Source organism: Cetorhinus maximus, chromosome 1 (assembly GCF_964194155.1).
Source record: "Cetorhinus maximus chromosome 1, sCetMax3.hap1.1, whole genome shotgun sequence".
Lineage (NCBI taxonomy): Eukaryota > Metazoa > Chordata > Chondrichthyes > Lamniformes > Cetorhinidae > Cetorhinus > Cetorhinus maximus.
The window spans coordinates 200,905,061-200,925,034 of NC_135879.1; the positions used below are offsets into that span (position 1 = coordinate 200,905,061).

General features: G+C 44.8%; 1 protein-coding gene across 1 annotated transcript in view; it reads left to right on the top strand.

Annotated features, from left to right (window-relative positions):
- Nucleotides 1–19,974, top strand: part of LOC144686486 (A disintegrin and metalloproteinase with thrombospondin motifs 12-like) — a 665,462-nt gene that overhangs the window by 346,870 nt on the left and 298,618 nt on the right. Inside the window, exon 11 of the mRNA XM_078551763.1 lies at nucleotides 17,621–17,766. Coding sequence (XP_078407889.1) covers nucleotides 17,621–17,766 — 146 coding nt within the window. The remainder of the gene's footprint in view (nucleotides 1–17,620; nucleotides 17,767–19,974) is intronic.

The following is a 19,974-nucleotide window of genomic DNA, read 5'->3' on the forward strand; positions in this document are numbered from 1 at the left end:
AAAGCCTCTCTTTTCCTTCTTATCGTAACCTGAATATCTCTGGTCATCCATGGTTCTCTGGACTTGTTACTCCTTCCTATCAACCTAGAGGGAACATGTTGATCCTGTACTCTCCCCATTTCCTTTTTGAACACCCCCCGCTGTTCCTCTGTAGATTTCCCCACAAGTAACTGTTCCCAGTCTATCTTGTCCAGATCCTGCCTTATCTTACTAAATTCCACTCTCCCCTAATCTAAAACATTTTTTTGCAACTTGTCGATTTCTTTGTCCATAACAAACTTAAAGTGTACTATGTTGTGGTCGCTATCACTAAAATGCTTGCCCACCACCACCTCAGCCGCCTGTTCGGCTTCATTCTCCTGAATTAGGTCCAGCAATGCACCGTCTCTTGTTGGGCTCTCTACATATTGACCTAAAAAGTTCTCCTGTACACATTTCAAGAAATCCACTCCATCCAAGCCCTTAACACTATGTCTATCCCAATTAATGTTGGGAAAGTTGAAATCACCTAATATAATTATCCTATTATTGTTTTTACACACTTCCGCAAATTGTGCACATATTTGCTCCTCAATTTCCTGCTGACTATCTGGGGGTCTATAATAAACACCTAATAATGTGGTTGCCCCTTTTTATTCCTAAGCTCTACCCACAAAGATTCATTCGATGCCCCCTCCAAGATATCATCTCTCCTTACGGCAGTAACTGACTCCTTAACTAATAATGCAATGCCTCCTCCACTTTTACCCCCTCCCCTGTCTCGCCTGAAGATTCTATATCCCGGAATGTTGAGCTGCCAATCCTGCCCTTCCCTCAACCACGTCTCAGTGATGGCTACTATATCACAATTCCACATGTCAATCCTCACCCTTAACTCATCCATTTTACCTGTAATACTCCTGGCATTAAAGTAGAGGCCATCCAGCCTTGCCTTACTCCCTTGAAGCTTATTGCAGCTGTACTCCCTCTTACTTGATTGTTTTACTGTATTATGATGTGTCCCTATTCTGCTAACATTCTATGTTCCCTACCCCTGCCGAATTAGTTTAAACTCTTCCCAACAGCACTAGCAAACCCGCCCGCAAGGATGTTAGTCCCGCTCTGGGTCAGATGTAGACCGTCCCGCTTGTATAGGTCCCACCTTCCCCAGAAACGGTCCCAGTGATCCAGGAACCTATAACCCTCCCTCCTGCAACAACTCTTAAGCTACCTATTCATCTGCGCTATACTCCTATTTCTGAGCTTGCTGGTCCATTTCAGTTTCTGGCAAATGGTAACCCCCAAGATGTTGATAGTGGCGGATTCAGTGATGGTAATGCCACTGATCATCAAGGGATGAAGGTTGGATTCTCTCTTGTTGGGGATGGTCATTGTCTGACACCTTTGTTGCGCGAATGTTATTTGCCACTTGTCAGCCCAAGCCTGGATATTGTCCAGGTCTTGTTGCATTTGGACATGGACTGCAGCCATTCAAGAAGACAGCTCACCAGCACCTTCTCAAGGGTAATTAGGGGATGGGCAACAAATGCTGGCCTGGCTATAATGCCCAGCTATAACCTCCTTAATGATCGATTCTCACCTTTCCCATGTCAGACGTCAAGCTAACTGGCCTATAGTTTCCTGTTTTCTGCCTCGCTGTCTTCTTGAAAAGGGGGGTTATATTTGCTACTTTCCAGTCTGATGGAACCTTTGCAGAATTTAGAGAATTTTGGAAAATTAACATCAACACATCTACTACCTCATTAGCCACCTCTTTTAAGACCATAGGATGAAGTCCATCTGAACCCGGAGACTTGTCAGCCTGCAGCTCCATCAGTTTGCTCAGTACAACTTCCCTAATGATTGTAATTTCACCAAGTCCCCTTTCTCTTCCATCTTCAGATTTACAACTATTATTGGAATGTTTTTTGAATCTTAGATAGTGAAGAAAAAAGCAAAGTAGTTGTTCATTTCATCTGCCTTTTAACTCCCCACTAGCACTCTCTAGAGGACCAACACTGACTTTACTTACTTTTCCTTTTTAAATTCCTGTAGAACCTCTTGCTATCCATTTTTACATTTCAACCTAACTTCCTCTCATACTCTAATTTCCTATTCCTGATAAACCTTTTAGTCATTCTCTGCTGTTCTTATATTCTGACCAATCATGTGACCTGCCACTCATCTTTGCGCAGTTATACGCTTTTTCCTTAAGATTGATGCTTTCCTTAACTTCTTTAGTTCACCACAGATGGTGGATCCTCCCTTCAGAATTTTTCTTTATAGTAGGAATATACTTATTCTGAAATACCCCCTTAATAGACTGCCACTTTCTTTATTGATCTATCCTTTAGCCTAGTGCTTCAGTTCACTTTTTAAAAATTCATTCACGGGATGTGGCCTTCACTGGTTGGGCCAGCATTTATTGCCCATCGCTAATTACCCTTGAGAAGATGGTAGTGAGCTGCCTTCTTGAACCGCTGCAGTCCATGTGGTGTAGGTACACCCACAGTGCTGCTAGGAAAGGAGTTCCAGGGTTTTGACCCAGTGACAGTGAAGGAACAGCGGTATACTTCCAAGTCAGGATGGTGTGTAGCTTGGAGGGGAACTTCCAGGTAGTGGTGTTCCCATCTATCTGTTGCCCTTGTCCTTCTAGATGGTAGTTGTCATGGGTCTGGAAGGTGCTGCCTGTGGAGCTTTGGTGAGTTTCAGCAGTGCATCTTGTAGATGGTACACATTGCTGCCAATGTTTGTTAGTGGTGGAGGGAGTGGATGTTTGTGAGTTGGGTGCCAATCAAGTGGGCTGCTTTGTCCTGGATGGTGTCAAGCTTCTTGAGTGCTGTTGGAGCTGCACTCATCCAGGCATGTGGGGAGCATTCAATCACACTCCTGACTTCTACCTTGTAGATGGGGGATAGGCTTTGGGGTGGGGTGGGTGGGGGGGGTGGTCAGGAAGTGAGTTATATGCCGCATGATTCCTAGCCTCTTTTGCTCTTGTAGCAACGGTATTTATATGGCTAGTCCAGTTCAGTTTCTGGTAAATGGCAACCCCCAGAATGTTGATAGTGGAAGGATTAAGTGATTGTAGTGCCATAGAATGTCAGCGGGCAATGATAAGACTTGTTGGAAATGGTCATTGCCTGGCATTTGTTTGGCACGAATGTTGCTTGCCACTTGTCAGCCCAAGCTTGGATATTGTCCAGGTCTTGCTGCATTTGGACATGGACTGCTTCAGTATCTGAGGAGCCGTGAATGGTGCTGAAAATTGTGCAATCATCAGCAAACATCCCCACTTCTGACCTTATGATGGAAGGAAGGTCATTGATGAAGTAGCTGAAGATGGTTGGGCCTAGGACACTATCCTGAGGAACTCCTGCAGTGATGTCCTGGGACTGGGATAATTGTCCTCCAACAACCACAACCATCTTCCTTTGTGCTAGGTATGACTCTAACTGGGCTTATCCCCCATTTTACCAGCTGCTACTGTTTTTTGTTGTGTATGCCTGACACACACTTATTAAAACTAGCCATAGAATATAATTTAAATCATGGCTTCAGTTACTTTTAGCCTTTGAATTTGCTTGAATTGAACCTTGAATGGTTCGGATGTTTCTTTTTGGATTGGTTACGCTCACTTTATGCAGATGTAACCAATCAGAAAAAGGATTTGGAAAATGTGCCCTGTTTTCCTTCCCTGTTAGCTGCAATAAAAAATTACATTTTATGCAGTCACAACCCAGTTTGTAGTAGGTGCATGTCCAGAGTACACAATGATCTCTTTAGCACTGACAATAAGAAAGGAATTGGCAATGCTACTTTGGTGAAACAGGAATTCAATTTTGTGTTTACATTCAATGCTGAGTCTGCCAGCAGCTTCAAAGATTTTTCTTGGCTGTCGAAACAAACACTAAATTACACAGACGATTGTAACTTCAAGATTAATAGAAATCAAAGCTAAATACAGAAAGATCTTTTTGATTCAAATAAATGAATATCATTGTTTAAGGTTACTTTTTGGCAAGCTGTACTAAAACCCACATTAAAATCTAAAACAATGCATATTCGTGTAATTATTTCTTTTTGTATTTGCATATAATTCAAATATTACAATAACCTTTACAATGTGAATAAAATAATGACAATCTATATTTATATAGAACCTTTACCTTAGCAGCAGGGAGGTGGTGGTGTTGTGGTATTGTCACTGGACTAGTAATCTAACAAACCAGGGTAATTCTCTGGGGACCTGGGTTCAAATCCTGCCACAGCAGATGGTGGAGTTTGAATCCAATAAAAATATGGAATTAAAAGCTTGATGATGACTGTTGTTGATTGTCAGCGGTGGGGAGGGCAGTTCTTAACTGGTCTGGCCTATGTGTGACTCCAGACTATGTGTTGTTAATTGCGAAATGGTCTAGCAAGCCACGACGTTGTAGCAAACTGCTATGAAGTCTATAAAAGATGTTGCAAAGCAGTTATCAAACAAAATTTGATTTTGCTGTTATATTAGGATAGTTTTTCAAATGCTTGGTAACTGAAGATACCCTGCCATTACTAGAGCAGCCTGAGTTGGAGGAACGCAGATAACTCAGTGAGTTGTCGAGCTGAAGGAGATTACAGAGGTAGGGAGGGGCAAGGCAATGGAGGGATTTGAAAATGAGTGTGAGAATTTTTAAATCAAGATGTTGCGTAACTGGAAGCCCATGTAGATCAGCCAGCACAGGAATGATAGGTGAACAGAACCTGGTGCGAGTTAAGACATGAACAGCAGAGTTTCAGGTGACAGATTTATAGAGGATGGAAAGTGGGAGGAGTGCATTGGAATATTCAAGTCTAGAGGTAAGCATTGTTGTCTTAGTATATCTTTGAATGCAGAGATCAATGACATTTCCTCTTTTAATGCCTTTTATTGACCTTCTCAATAGGTGTTCTAATGTTCTTTCTCCGATTTGCTTTATTTTTCCCCTTTCACCAAGTTTAGATCCATCTTTCCTGCTCCAAGTTGTAGACACATCCTTGTGATTTCTCCATCTATCATTGTTTATCCTCATCAATCAGAGAAGTGATTTGACAAAGCACAACATCCTAGGACAAATCTCACAATCTTATTGCGTATTATGGTTTGTTGCTTAAGTACATTTTTTCTTTAAAGGATCTCATCCACTCTCCAGATTCCAGGATAGTCATTAAATACTGATCAGGAGGGGGAACAAACCACCCCCCCTACCCACCCCTCCCCACACACACACCCTGCCCAATTGATTGTCAGAAAATGCCGAGGACAACTGTCCTTTCAATTTCAGGCTCTTGCAGTTGTTTTGATAGCTGTGCCTATTATGAATGTTTGCCTGAGCTCCAAAAACTGTTGGAGCATTCATTTCTGTTGACAGAGCTGTTCATGGGAATGAATGACAGATTTATGAGGCTGTAACAACATACTCAGCCTTTAACGTGGTTTCAGAGTACATGATTGTTTGTTTACACAACTTAATGGCCACTTAAAGGATTAACCTGTTTTTCAATGGGGAAGTTTTTTTTTATTAGTCTGACAATGACAGACTTTTGAATGAGAGTTTTATTACATTGTCAGAGGCTGATTTTTTTACATTTGCATTTAAAATAATTGCATTGCTATTCATGGCTCCTGAGGACTATACATATGGATACCGGGTGAGTGATTATGGAGGATACATTGTGGTGTGGGATGGGGAGTGGGAGGGCTGGCGGTGACATTGAGGTGCCGTGAGGGCACTGAGGTGACATGGTCGATCTGAGGGGCATGGAGGTGGCATGGGGGTGGAGGGGTGAGCTTTCAGTAATGTTGAGAGCTGAGCTGCTGTGTTGGAGAATGTAAACAGGCCTTCTAACCAGCCCGCCCCTGCACCTACGCCCCTCCTGCACTCCATCATGGCTCAGAAATGCACCGCAAACCTTGTGTGAAAAAGCAACAAATCCCAGGCAAAGTCATACAAGGGCCGAGTGTGCAATTCAGAAGCTGCAAAAGTGTATAAGTCGCGTTTTCCTGAACCTACATGGAAATCTGGGCCATAGAGTCATTACAGACAGAAGGTGGCCATTTGGCCCATCGAGCCCATGGGTGGGATTTTCCGCACCCGCCCCCCACGATCTTCCGGTCCCACCACAAGTCAATGGACTTCTGGCTGGGGCGCCGCTTTGCCCGCGGCGGGTCCCACCCACAACAGGGCGGGAAAATGCCGGCCCATGTAAACCACCTGTAGAGCAATACTTTAATTCCCATTCCCCTGCTTTATCCCCATACCCCTGTATTTTGCTCAAGTGCCCATCCAAAATCCTTCACCACCCTCTTAGGTTCTCCCACAGGTGCCAGTTCCCCTCCCCCCACCCCACCTCCAAACACGCACACACACCAGCTGCATTCTTACCATTATTGATTCCATAAAATTTACCTCTTACATTTTCTGACTTTTACCTGTCCCATAGCTTCACAGTGAAAATACACTTGTGCTTTACAATCTTCATAAGAAACCCTGTAGCCCCATTTAATAAACATGTACAAATCTCATTGAAGCCTGAAACTTACCATTATGGGACTCTGGTGAATAATGAAAAACACATCAAGAATCCTTATAAATTCTTCATCTCTTCATGCCAACCACAATTACACCAGCAATTCCTGCCCTGCTGAATGTTTGACCCCTCCAGCTGCAAGCTGATTGATCTTCAAGGGAGTCAAGGGTCATGGCAGGGGACAAGCAAGAAAGTGGAGTTAAGGCCACAAAGAGATCAGCCATGATTTTATTGAATGGCAGAGAAGGCTCGAGGGGCCGAATGCCCTATTCCTACTCTTATTTCTTATGATCTTATAATCCTAGCCTCTTGCTGCATTATGGTTTCATAGGGACACTAGCAGTTCTTCTTCCTCCATAGTTAAAAAAAAGTCCCCCTTCTTATTGTTACTCCTTCCTCCCTTGAAGGCACTGAGCCATGTTGGGCTATAGAACCAGAGATACCAACTATTCTCTGGTTTCTTACTCAAGTAGTCATTTTTCATATGTGAAATTCTGCTATTTGACTGGGTAGAGGGGAATCAGAGCTAACATCACCCATTATCCACAATAGGAGGAGATGGTTGCATAGTCATAAAATCATGGGACTAATAATCCAGAGGCCTAGACTAATGATTTGGGGGACATGGGTTCAAACCCCACCAATGCAACTGATGGAATTTAAATTCAATTAATACATCTGGGATTGAAAGCTAATCTCAATAATGGTGACCATGAAACTATCATTGATTGGTATAAAACCCGTCTAGTTCGCTAATGTCTTTTAGGGAAGGAAATCTGCCACCCTCACCCAGTCTGGCCCCCAGACCCACAGAAATGTGGCTGACTCTTAACTGCCCTTTTAAATGGCTTAGCAAGCCACTCAGTTTAAGTGTGATTAGGAATGGGCAACAAATGCTGGCCTTGCCAGCGATGCCCGCATCTCGTGAAAGAATAAATTTTAAAAATGCTCATTATATTGCTGGGAGCAGCAGAGCTGTCCTTACTCGTAGAATTCCAGGGTGTTGAGGTTCTCTGTTCTCACTGACCTTCTACCTCCCGTCTTTCCTTGTATTAGCAAAGTAGCCAGGGTCCAGAACATGTTGGAGTGTGGAATGAGGCGAATATTCCTCTACATTCTGCAGGTTGTTCTCAAAGCAATTATCACAGTCAATATGATGTAACTCATTTCTTGAGTCTGCACTGTCAGCCATGCATTATGGGAAATTTTGGTACACTTCCTGTGGTTTCTCATCCATTAAGATTTAGGAGCAAATGGGGTAGCAAAGCTCCCTGCTAGTAGCATGAGATTGGAAAATCAACCCTTATATGTCTACAATGTGGTTTGAATTGTCTTGGCTGTATTTCAAATTTTAAAGCTGCGGATATTTCAATTTCATTTTGGAAAGTTGCCATTTTATTTCAGAAAACATTTAGTACAACCCCTGCCATATCATTTATACAAACTTCTAAATTAAAGTCTGACAGCTCTCTACTTCAGTTTTAAATACTTAAAAATTTGGAATCCGCTGAAAAATAATGTCCAGGTTTGCCTTCTGACTGCTTTAAAACCTCACCAGCTGCTACATGGCCTGTCAATCCTTTCAGAGCTCCAGTTTCTGCAGCAAGAACAATAATAAAGTGCTACTTTTTAACTTTAATTACACAAAAATAATCTTTAGACATCTCTATCTAGTCATACTGTATAAATTATATCTTAAAATATTTCTAAGTAAACATAACTTTGGATGAGTTGTGCATGAACCTATGTGGAGGTTCAAGTCCCCAGATGTTTGGCAGTGCAGTAACAGAATGATAATAAGTGATAAGTTTTCAGTCAAAAACAACATACAAGAGCAAAATTCAATATACAAGAAAAAAAACTGACCCCCCTCAACCATACTTACTCCCTGCTCTCTAAGAGGCATTAAGCGATGCTCAGGTAAAATCTCACAGTAACCTGTCACTCTCTGGTTCTTTGCTCAATTGGCCATTTTTGATGGGAGGGAGGGGAGCTCTGAATTAAACTACCTTACTTATCACCAACAAGCATGTGCATTATAGCAGAGTTGCCTAGGCTGCTTGACTGGAGGGGTCGGGGGTGGGAAGGATTACAGCAGAGCTGTATTTACTCATTATATTCAGAAAAATATCCACAAAATGAAAACTATCAATTGTAGTAAGGCAGAACATCTGCAGCGTTGGCGGTGGTCAGCGCTAATGCCCTGCAAAAGACAACAGCCATCCAGTGTTGCAAGAGGATGAATGATCTCCTCGTTCTGCCAGGGTAAGTCACTCTTCTCATCACTATCAACTCACACATTGATAAACCCATCACACATCCACTCACTGCCGGTTCATGGGACATCGCCATTCACTCTCTCACACTCACCATCATTGTCCTCATCCCATCCATGGGACCACTCACCATCCACACATGCCAGGCATATTTATCACCTGGCCTGGCAGACATCCTGCTTAAACTCTCTCCATCTCTATTCAGTGTACAAGCTGGCACACAACAAGAAGGAGAGGTCATAGACTGGTGGAGGAACGCCTGAAATTAAGTTCATCACGGACTTTGAAAACAGGGCCATCCAGCTGGCTGGTGTGGATCTGGACCATTCCTGTACTGATGGTGAGGTTAGCGCTGGTCTACCAAGGGAGGATCCAGCAGTGCAACATCCATCAGACAACCAGGCTGTGAGTGATGTGTCCTGTTCCACAGGCCACTGCCATGAACTAATTATCTCCCCTTGCTTTCGCAGGAACATCTGCCAAACTGCCAACAGAGTCCACAACCCAGGGCCTCCAATCAAGCCCTGAAGAAACCTCTGAAGAGGAATCTGAAAGTACCCTCCTTGAAGACCCATCACAGCACTCACCCACACCCTCCACCAGTGCAGAGACACACACTTCTATGGGACCTAGCTTTAGATTAGCCTTGAGATCACAAGCCGGTGAGCACATCGCACTGTCTGGTCCACAAAGGAGGAGGCAGAGACTTCCCAGGCATTTGGCACTCAGAGGATTGCTGGAGGCCAGAAATTTGCTGAGTCCGAGTCAGATGTGAGCCTCTGGACTTGGTCATGTCACACTTGCTGGAACTGCAAAGGCAAACTCAGGAACATCGGGAAGGGATGTCAGCTGCACTCCTCAGATTGCAAGGCACGATGGAGAAGTCTGTCTGCATTCAGGCTGAGGTGATAGCGCTGACATCGAGGTCAATACTGGTTGAATGGCGGCCGCCATGGAGACCTTGGTTTAGGACATTGCTCCAGCACTGCAGCGCAGGCTGAACTCCATTGCTGATGCCATAGTTGGCCTCCAACAGTGTGTACACAAGAGGGGTGCAGGACAGCTCAATCCCACTCCTGCTTCCCCTTGGGCACCCATAGGAAGGAGGATCGGCAGGTGCACACCCCGGGGCCATCCACTCAGGTGACTCCAGGAGTGTCCGGCCCATCTGAATCCCATCTTCCTGCGACCCCAGCAGCTGTAGCTTCTCAGGCTGAGGGGGGTGCCACTGGCTCACAACAGGACCCTGAAAGCCAGGTGGGGCCCTCCAGGTCACAGCCCTCCAGAGGACGCCCGCCAAGGTCATCTCAGACAGGGTGTAGCAGTCAGCAGGCTCCCTCCACCTCCACTGTGGATGTCTGGGGAACAACAAGACGTAGCGGCAGGGTTAGGAAGGTTAAGAAGATGTAACTCTTTTGAGTCAAAACAATTAAACTAAATTAACAAAATCAGGGACAAAGTAAAAGCAGCCCCTTAAAGGGGGGTTAAGACGATGTAATTGCATACCTTAGGCATGGATGTTAATAATTTGTACATAATGTTCACTCCCCTGCCTATGGCTCCTTGTTCTGATGAGCAGTGTTCATGTCACTCAGATGTGAAGTCTTTCTGCACAAGATAAAGGCAAGTGTCTCAGTCCAGGGCCTCTTCTCTGTACTTTATGCAACCTTCAGACCAGAATGATGGTCCGGCCTCACACTCCCTGGAAACATTACTGATGCCTGCACATCAATGATGCTTGTCGTTGCAGCCAGAATGTCGTGAGCAGGCATCACAGAGTTCTGTCATTCTCTCCATGTGCTCTCAGCACCTTTAGGGTGGGGTGGGCCCCATCTCATCAGCATCTGTGACCAGTGACGCTGTGCCCCTGAAGGGGTCAGATGCTGAAGGCAGACAAAGGATCAGGTGCCTTTAAGGTTTCATGGCTGCATTTCCATTTTATGACCCTGATCACAGAGCGCAAGCGAGCTGCCCTCGGCCAGGCAGGAGTCAGGCATTCTCAGAGGCTATGTGAAGTGTCCTCACTGCATGTCGTCATCATCCCCCTGTGATCGAGCGACTATTAGGTCCTCCGCTGCACCTCCATGACAGGAGCATTATTACAGAGGGTATGCGCACTGCCATAAGCCGGACTGGAGTCAAACATTCATCGATGCAACGTGAGGATCAATGGTGTCTCCTCCAAAAATCTAGCAACTGTGAGGGTCTCCCAAGCCCACCTGCATCATCTAGCCAGTGCAAGGGGCTCATCGCCATCATTGTCAATGATGTCATCGTCCTGCTCAGTGGAGGAGACCTCTAGCACCTTCTCAACCAGCTCCTCTCCCAGTTGCAGTGCCAGGTCATAAAGGGTGCAGCAGGCGACAATGATGCGTGACACCCTCTGTGGACAATATTGCAGGGCTCCAGCAGACCAGTCCAGGCACTGGAACCTCATTTTCAGCATCCCAATGGCTTGCTCCACCAAGTTGTGAGCTGCAGCATGAGTCTTGTTATACCTTCACTCTGCTGCAGTCTGAGGCCACCGCACGGGTGTTATCAGCCATGACCTCTGCAGGTAGCCCTTGTCCTCGAGGAGCCATCCCTGCAGTCTCTGTGGACCCTGGAAGACGTCAGGGATCTGTGGCCAACTGAGAATGTAGGAATTGTGGACACTCCCTCGAAACCCTGCATAGTCCCACAGGATGCGCTTTTGGGGGTCGCACACCAGCTAAACATTCAGTGAATGGAAGCCCTTGCAGTTGACACCGTTGACTGCTTTTTGTGACGGAGATCTGAGCGCCACGATGAGTGCAGTCTATGGCACCCTGCACCTGTGGGAAACCGGAGATCTGGGCAAATCCAATCACTCTTGCATCCTACTTATCCTGGTCCTGGGCGAAATGCACAAAGTTGTGTGCCTTCACAAAGATTGCGTCCGTGACCTCCCAGATGCATTTTGTGGGTGGAGGCTTGAGATATCCCATAGAAGTCACCTGTGGAGCCCTGAAAGGAGCCACTGGCGTACAAATTATGTGCCACAGTCACTTTCACAGCCACTGGCAATGGATACCCTCCATGTCCCCACGGTGCCAAATCCTGCAGCAGCTGGCAGATGTGTCCGACCAGTTCCCTAGACATGCGCAGTCTTTGGAAACACTGGTTCTTATTCATCTGGAGGAATGAAAGGTGGCGTCTATAGACTCTGGGCCCAGCTAGACGCTGACAAGCGGCAGCTCGCTGTGGCACTTCGCCGACGTGTGCAGGAGCTGCCCCTTCTTACTGAGGGTGCTGCCCCTTTCTGCATAGATAGGCGCCTCCATCATCCTCTTCTCCAACATCCTCGTTCTTTGTACGCCACAAGGTGTACAGCTAGTTCACCAGGCTCCATGATCCTGATGTACCCTTCCTGCAGGATGATAGAGAGAGACGCGTGGGTTAGCTTGGGTGTTCTAAGAACCTCTCTTGCTTATGTCTGAATGTCCCTTTAAGCATCTCGGAGAGCGCTGGCCACCACTTGGATAGCCAGAGTTTAGTGCCCTGCATGGCTGCCCGAAACCCCACCCCCCCCTCCACCCCACTCCACACATTGGACTTCCTGCTGTGCTCTCAGCTCAGATGCAGGCATTCTCCTAACCTGCACTGCAAGGCTGTGAACCTTGGTTAGCTTGAACTATGGGAGAGACTGGTCCAAGCTGGAATGCTGACATTGCAAGGGGCTGTAAGCGCCTCCACCAGTGACTGCACCATGGCCAGCTTTAGCAAGGAGATTGCACAACGTACTCAGTTGTCCAACTGTTCTGCAGTCCACTAAAACACTCATTAGCTTGCAGTCCGTGTCCAAGGGATGAAAAGCGCTGGAGTGCTTGGTGGCATTTTGATGCCACTGCGTTGCTTGAGTGGGCAGATAAGCTAGAGGCCTGACTCCATGCATGCCAATGTGGCTGTGCCTGAACTGTTTCAGTTGCAAAGGAATGGTCGCTTTATACAAGGTTTCCCTAATGAGTGGCAGCTTCCCCCCCCCCTCCAAATCCACATGTGCTTGTGCGCTAAATTCACCCGCAGGGCAGCCTTTACTCCACCCTACCCCAAGTCTTCTCAGCTTCAGGGCAGCCCTGCCATCCCCCCCCAAGTTGCCTCAACCTTGAAGTCCAACAGGTGACCATCGTGAGTGATGTGCAACGTTACTGTGCACTTACTTCCGAATTCCCCTCAAAGTGCAGCCCACCAAGTGCACGCCTGATAGACGGTGTTGTGATACATGCCAATGTGAGCAGACGACCCAGTGGGGGCAGGGCGGCTGGTGAAACAATTCCGGCGGGCTGGGTTTATAATGATATGGAAATGTATTACAATGATGTTCCTGACGTCCAACGGTGGGAAACACGGCCCGCCATCGACAGGCTAAGCGGACGATTGCAAACTGGTTTCATGCTGTCGTGAAACCGATTTTTGGTACTCTTGCCATCTTATCCGCTTACTCCGCTGAGCACGCCTGATGCCAGAGGGCACTGAAAATCCCACCCTCTCTTTTTGAAGATGGTCATTGCCTGGCCCTTGTGTGTCCTGAATGTTACTTGCCACTTGTCAGCCCAAGCACGATTGTTGCCCAGGCCTTGCCACATTTGGGTACAGACTGCTTCATTATTTGAGGAGTTGCAAATGAAATTGAGCACTGTGCATTCATCTGTGAATACCCCACTTCTGATCTTACGATGGAGAGAAGGTCAATGATGAAGCAGCTGAAGATGGTTGGGCCTAGGACACAATCCTGAGGAACTCCTGCAGTGATGTCCTCAGATTGAGATGATTGGCCTCCAACAACCACAACCACCTTCCTTTGTGCTGGATATCAACAAGTGGAGAATTTTTCCCCTGATTCCCAATGGTTTCAATTTTACTGACGCTCTTTGATGCCACATGTGGTCAAATTCTGCCTTGACGTCACTCTCAACTCAACTTGGGATGAGGTTAGAATAAGCTTAAGGTTACTGTCAAAGTGACAGTCCCATAAAATTTAATTTGCCCTCAGCTCACTCTTAGAAAGAAATTTATTACATCTGGATCCACTGGAAGAATCTCTTTGTTCTTACCCCTTATATTGATTCTGAAATTCACTGTAATGTAATGAAATGTCACAGACCAAACATTCAGTTGCTGAAACAATCACTCAATTTGATTTAAAATAAAATAAATTTCTGTACACAGACCCTTAGACTGTGGATGGGTCCAGGGAATCTCCTGTCTCCCTCGGCCTACTACCTCCGTGTTTTCAGCTTACAGATCATGATAGTGAAATTACCAAATGCCTGAAACGGATATTACTGCTGTATTAACCCAAAATTACTGCAATAAGTACTGAAAACATAATTTAACTTAAAATTAAAATGCTTTTCCTCTGATCACCGTTCCATTTCTTTTTCCCTTGTAATTCTCTCTTACCCTATTCTCTCATTTTTAGTATATTTTACTTTATAATTTAATTTTTCACTATATGCCTACTTATCCAATCTTTCCTAACCCTATCTTAGAAATGCTTTAAAACATATATCCAACTGGTTTAGATACCTGCTTTTTTTCCAGCTTTTAGTTCCCACTTTCCATTTGCAGCTTACCTTGATCAGAATTGTGCTTTAGAGTTCCAGCCCTTGTAAACTCATCTTAACCCCTCACATTTTATCCTGCTTTAAGTACATACGAAAATACAAATTAGAAGCAGGAGTAGGCCACTCGGCCCCTTGAGCCTGCTCTGCCATAAGATCACGGCTGATTTGACTGTTGCCTCAACCCCGCAATGAGCAACCTCCTATTTTTAAACGGTGACCCCTAGTTCCAGATTCTTCCACAAGAGGAAACATCCTCTCCACATCCACCCTGTCAAGATCCCTCAAGTTTCAATTAAGTCACTTCTTACTCTTCTAAATTCCAGTAGATACGAGCATACCCTGTCCAGCCTTTCCTCATAAGACAACCCACCTATTCCTGGTGTTAGTCTAGGAAACCTTCTCTGAACTACTTCTAATGCATTTACATCTTTAAATAAGGAGACCAGTACTGTACACAATACTCCAGATGTGGTCTTACCAATGTCCTGTACCACTGAAGCATAACCTCCCTACTTTAGTACTCAATTCCCCTCACAATAAATTATAGCATCCTATTAGATTTCCTAATTACCTGCTGTACCTACATACTAACCTTGTGTGATTCACATACTAGGATACCTCTGAATCTCAGAGCTCTGCAGTCTCTCACCATTTAGATAATAAGCCTGTTTTTTTATTCTTCCTGCCAAAATGGACAATTTCACATTTTCCCACAATATACTCAATTTGGCAGATCTTTGCCCACTCAGTTAACCTATCTATGTCACTTTGTAGCCTCCTTACATCCTCTTCATAATTTACTTTCCTAACTTTGTGTCGTCAGCAAATTTAGCAACCATTCCTTTGGCCCCTTCATCCAAGTCATTGTTGAGGCCCCAGCAATGATTCCTGCGGCACACCACTCGTCACATCCTGTCAACCAGAAAAAGACCCATTTATGCCAACTTTCTGCTTCCTGTGGGCTAGCCAATATTCTATGAATGCCAAATGTTACCCCCTACACCATGAGCTTTTATTTTCTGCAAAAACCTTTGATATGGCACTTTATAAAATGCCTTCTGGAAATCTAAGTACAGTACATCCACTGGTTCCCCTTTTTCCACAGCACATGTGACTCCTTCAAAGAACTCCAATAAATTGGTTAAAGATGATTTTCCTTTTACAAAACCATGTTGACTCTGCCTGATTGCCTTGAATTTTTCTGCGTACCCTGCCATAACATTTTTAATAATAGCTTCTAACATTTTCCCTAGATGTTAGGCTAACGGGCCTATAGATTCCTGCTTTCTGTCTCCCTTTTTGAATAAAGGAGTTATATTTGCTATTTTCCAATCTAATGAAACCTTCCCCGAATCTAGGGAATTTTGGAAAATTAAAAACAGTGCATCAACTATCTCACTAGCCACTTCTTTCAGGACCTTAGGGTGAGGTCCATCTGGACCTGGGAATTTGTCATCCCACAGCCCCAACAATAACACTTCCCTGTTGATTGTAATTTTCCCGAGTTCCTCCCTCGCTTCCATTTCCTGATTTACAGCTATTTCCGGGATGCTAATTGTTTCCTCTATAGTGAAGGTCAAAGCAAAATACCTGTTTAATTCATCTGCCATCTCTGTACTTTCCATTATCAATTCCCCAGATGCACTCCCCATAGGACCAATGCACACTTTGTTAACTCTTTTCTTGTTTAAATATCTATAGAAACTCTTACTATGCATCTTTATGTTACTATCTAGCTTTCTCTCATACTCTAATTTTTCCCTCTTTATTAATCTTTTTGTCATTTTTTGCTGTTGTTTATATTCTTTCCAATCTTCTGACCTGCCATCCTTCTTTGCGTAATTATATGTTTTTTCTTTAAGCTTGATGCTGTTGTTAACTTTTTTAGCCATGGGTGGTGGGCCCAGCCCTTGGAATTTTTCTTTCTCTTTGGAATGTATTTATTCTGTGTATTCTGAAATATCTCTTTAAATATCTGCCATTGAACCTCTGTTGACATATCCCTTGGCCTCATTTGCCAGTTTACTTTAGCTAGCTCTGCTTTCATGCCCTTATAATTGCCCTTATTTAAGTTTAAAATACTAGTCTTGGACGCACTCATTTCTCCCTCAAAATGAATGCTAAATTCAATCATATTCTTCAAATTTGGTACTATTTTAGTTTTATTTTATTTAACCACGAATGGCAGGTCCTCCCCTTGGAATTTTTCTTTCTTTTGAAATGTATCTATACTGTATATTCTGAAATACTCCCTTAAATGTCTGCCATTGCATCATTATTGACCTATCCCTTAACCTAGTTTGCCAGTTCACTTTAGCTAACTGTGCTTTTATGCCCTCATAAATGTCCTTATTGAAGTTCAAAATACTATTCTTGGATCCACTCTTCTCTCCCTCAAACTGAATGTAAAATTCAATCATATGATCACTTTATGAGGTTATTCATTAATCCTATCCCATTGCACAATATCAAGTCTCGTATAACCTGCTGTCTGGTTGGTGCCAAGAAATATCCTGAAAACATTCTCTGAATTCCTCATCTGGGCTACCTTTGCCCATCTGATTTTCCCAGTCTAAATGCAGATTGATTGCCCATGACCTATTTAGAGTTATTGACTCAGTCAGAGGAGACAACTCTGAGCACACTTCCATACAAAAGCTTGGAGAGAACAGAGAAATATTAAAAACAACAGGACTTACATCATCTACTTTTCTGTCTTGTATCCCTTCACAAATACTGTCACACAGGCATACACACAACCACAAAAACATCACAGGCAATATATTTCGAGGAAAACTCTGTTTAAAGATGTCTCTAGCAGCTGACATTCCAACATCTGTTCCTTTTCTATCATTTGAATTTAACAACAACCTGTTCGCAGTTTATGTCAGATATAAAATCATTTCATCTTGGAAACTTTCACTCTCATAGTGAGATCTTGACTTTGTGCGATGGTGTAAAACAGGGATAAGATGGTAAGATAGATGATAGTGAATCATTAGTCTATTTTATATCTTTCCCAATTTTTATTTCCATTGGAGACTGCCAATTCATTGTCATCTATGTCAAAATCTACTCACTCATGTCTGGACTAGATTCATACCCATTTTTAGAATTTTCTAGAATACATGGTCAGTATCTAATTCAGTGCACTCTCCAGTTCTATGACTTAATGTAGTATAGTCATTTGCATGTCCTTCTTGTAACAAGGCAAATCATTTTATGTTTCAGTGGTGTTTTAACGGTGAGTGTGTGACAGTTGGGAATCGCCCAGAAGCTGTGAGTGGAGGATGGAACACCTGGAGTTCCTGGTCACATTGTACACGCACATGTGGAGCAGGAGTTCAAGCAGCAGAGAGGCATTGCAGCAATCCAGTGTGAGTATGTGGCATAATTAATTGGGTGACCAAAGTACTAACGTTGAATATTATCTCAAATGTTTCACTCGACCAATTTTGGAAAAAACAAATTTAATGTCATTAAAAAAATACAATAGGATGTAAATTCATTTTAGCCTATTTCTTGGCCTGAAATAGATGGCCAGCTGGGAATGGGCCCTAGAAGCCAGAGGCCCAAGGCTCACCAGAAATTGGGCTTCAGGCCTCATCTGCATGTTTCCATTGAGCGGCAGATGCCACTTGGGTGACCAGGAGCAGATTTGCCAGTTTAACAAGGATGAATTTGTGTTGGATGCCTCTTTGTTAGATAGGTGCTGGGATGGGGGGGTTCAGGAGAGTGGGTGGAATCGATCATGGACTTGCAGCAGCCACCAGGGGCTGAATCATGTAACAGCTGAAAATAAAATATCAAAACAAGCTTTAACTGTAAAACTTATTGGTCTCCCGCCCTGACCCCAATGAGCTATTGGGAAAAGACATTGCCCACAATATTTGGCTCCTTAATGTTCACTTTTTCGGTGCCAGGAGCACAATTTTGCCAGCAAAATGGATCAGTGGTTCCTGATGTGAACAAGGGCCAGGATTTTCCAGCCTCGTCACGGGTGGGACCCACCGCGGGCGAGGCGGTGTCCCAGCCAGAAGTCCATTGACTCGCGGCGGGACCGGAAGATCGCAGCGGCGGGCGGGTGTGGAAGATCCCACCCAATGTCTTTTTGATGAGGGCAGTAGCAACCGCACAGGGAGCACCCTCCAGAACTTTACAGGGTAGGCAGATCATGATGTCAGTCAGCATATAACAATGATTTGACACCAGTGGTGCCATTTTGGACCACAACACTCCAACCAACGCCCTTTCTCAGCCTTGTATCACTGAATATGCATACAGAAACAGGAAGGATCCTCCACCAGTGCTACTTAAAGGGATCATGAACGACTTTTAGGTTAGTTGCTGACTGTTTTATATGCATGGGATGTTGGTGATGCCTATCCCTAATTTCCCTTTGAGAAAGAGGTGATGAGCCGCCTTCTTGAAACTCTTCAGCCTGTGTAGTGTAGTTATACCCACAGCACTGTTGGAGAGGGAATTCCAGGATTTTGACTCAGCAATAATGAAGGAACAGCAATAAGGTTCCAAGTCAAAATGGTGTGCAGCTCGGAGGGGAACTTGCAGGTGATGGCGAGGGGGCATTTCATGTAGATGTCGGGGGTCTCTCGTGTTGGCCCCAGAGCCAACAAGAGACTCCCGGTGTTTACTCCGGGAAGGCCCACCGATATTAAGTGCCTCCCAGGGACTTAAGTGGCCACTGGCAGGCCTTCCATAGGATCAAGTACCAGAGGGGCGGAAATTCTGCCCTCTGAGAGCTGCCAACGAATTAGAGGTTGGCAGCTCTTTTATTCACCAGCGTCACCAGGGAGGCGGAGGCTGCTGTAGGAGCAACAGCCACCAGCAGTCCAGGATCGAGGAATGACCCAGGCCTAAGTCCAGGTGGGAGGGGTTTCACAGGGTGGAGGTCACATGGAAGGGGCTTGTACCGGGGTCAGCAGCAATGTCAGGGGGTGGGTCTGGGCTGCAACCCTCCCCTCATCCTCCGCCAACGCTACCCCAATGCCGTGTACCTCAATCAGGCACTGAGTGCCTTTGAATAAGAGTTAATGCCAGCGGCGGTGAGATGAGGCCCTTAAGCAGTCAGTAATTGGCACGAAAGGGCCTCAATTAATGGTAGGGCAGGAAGTCTGACCAGGGGTCTTCGCTCCTTAGACTTAATTTTGACAGAAGCAGGAAGGCAGCGGGGTGCATGCATGCCCCCCTGCCAGCAAACAAAAAAGAGACCATAAAATTCCCCCTGATGTTTCCGTGGGCCAACTGCCCTTGTTTCTTGAAAAATATAGGTCACAGTTTGTAAAGTGCTGTCTCAGACGCCTTAGTAAGTAGCTGCAATGGCATTTTTAGATTGTACACACTGCCACAAGATGCTGATTGATTCCTGTTGATTCTTGCTGTGATTGTAGAAGTGTTTTATAATTTCTAGAGTTGTTTGAAGCTGCTATAGTCTGCAGGGGGTGATGTGGCACAAGCTGAAAGGATTTGTCCTGACTTCAAGGATTCTGCACAGCCACTTGCTCTGCAGTAGTTTGCATCCCCCTTGGACTACAGGGAGAATGAGCAGAACGGGACAATCTGCAGGA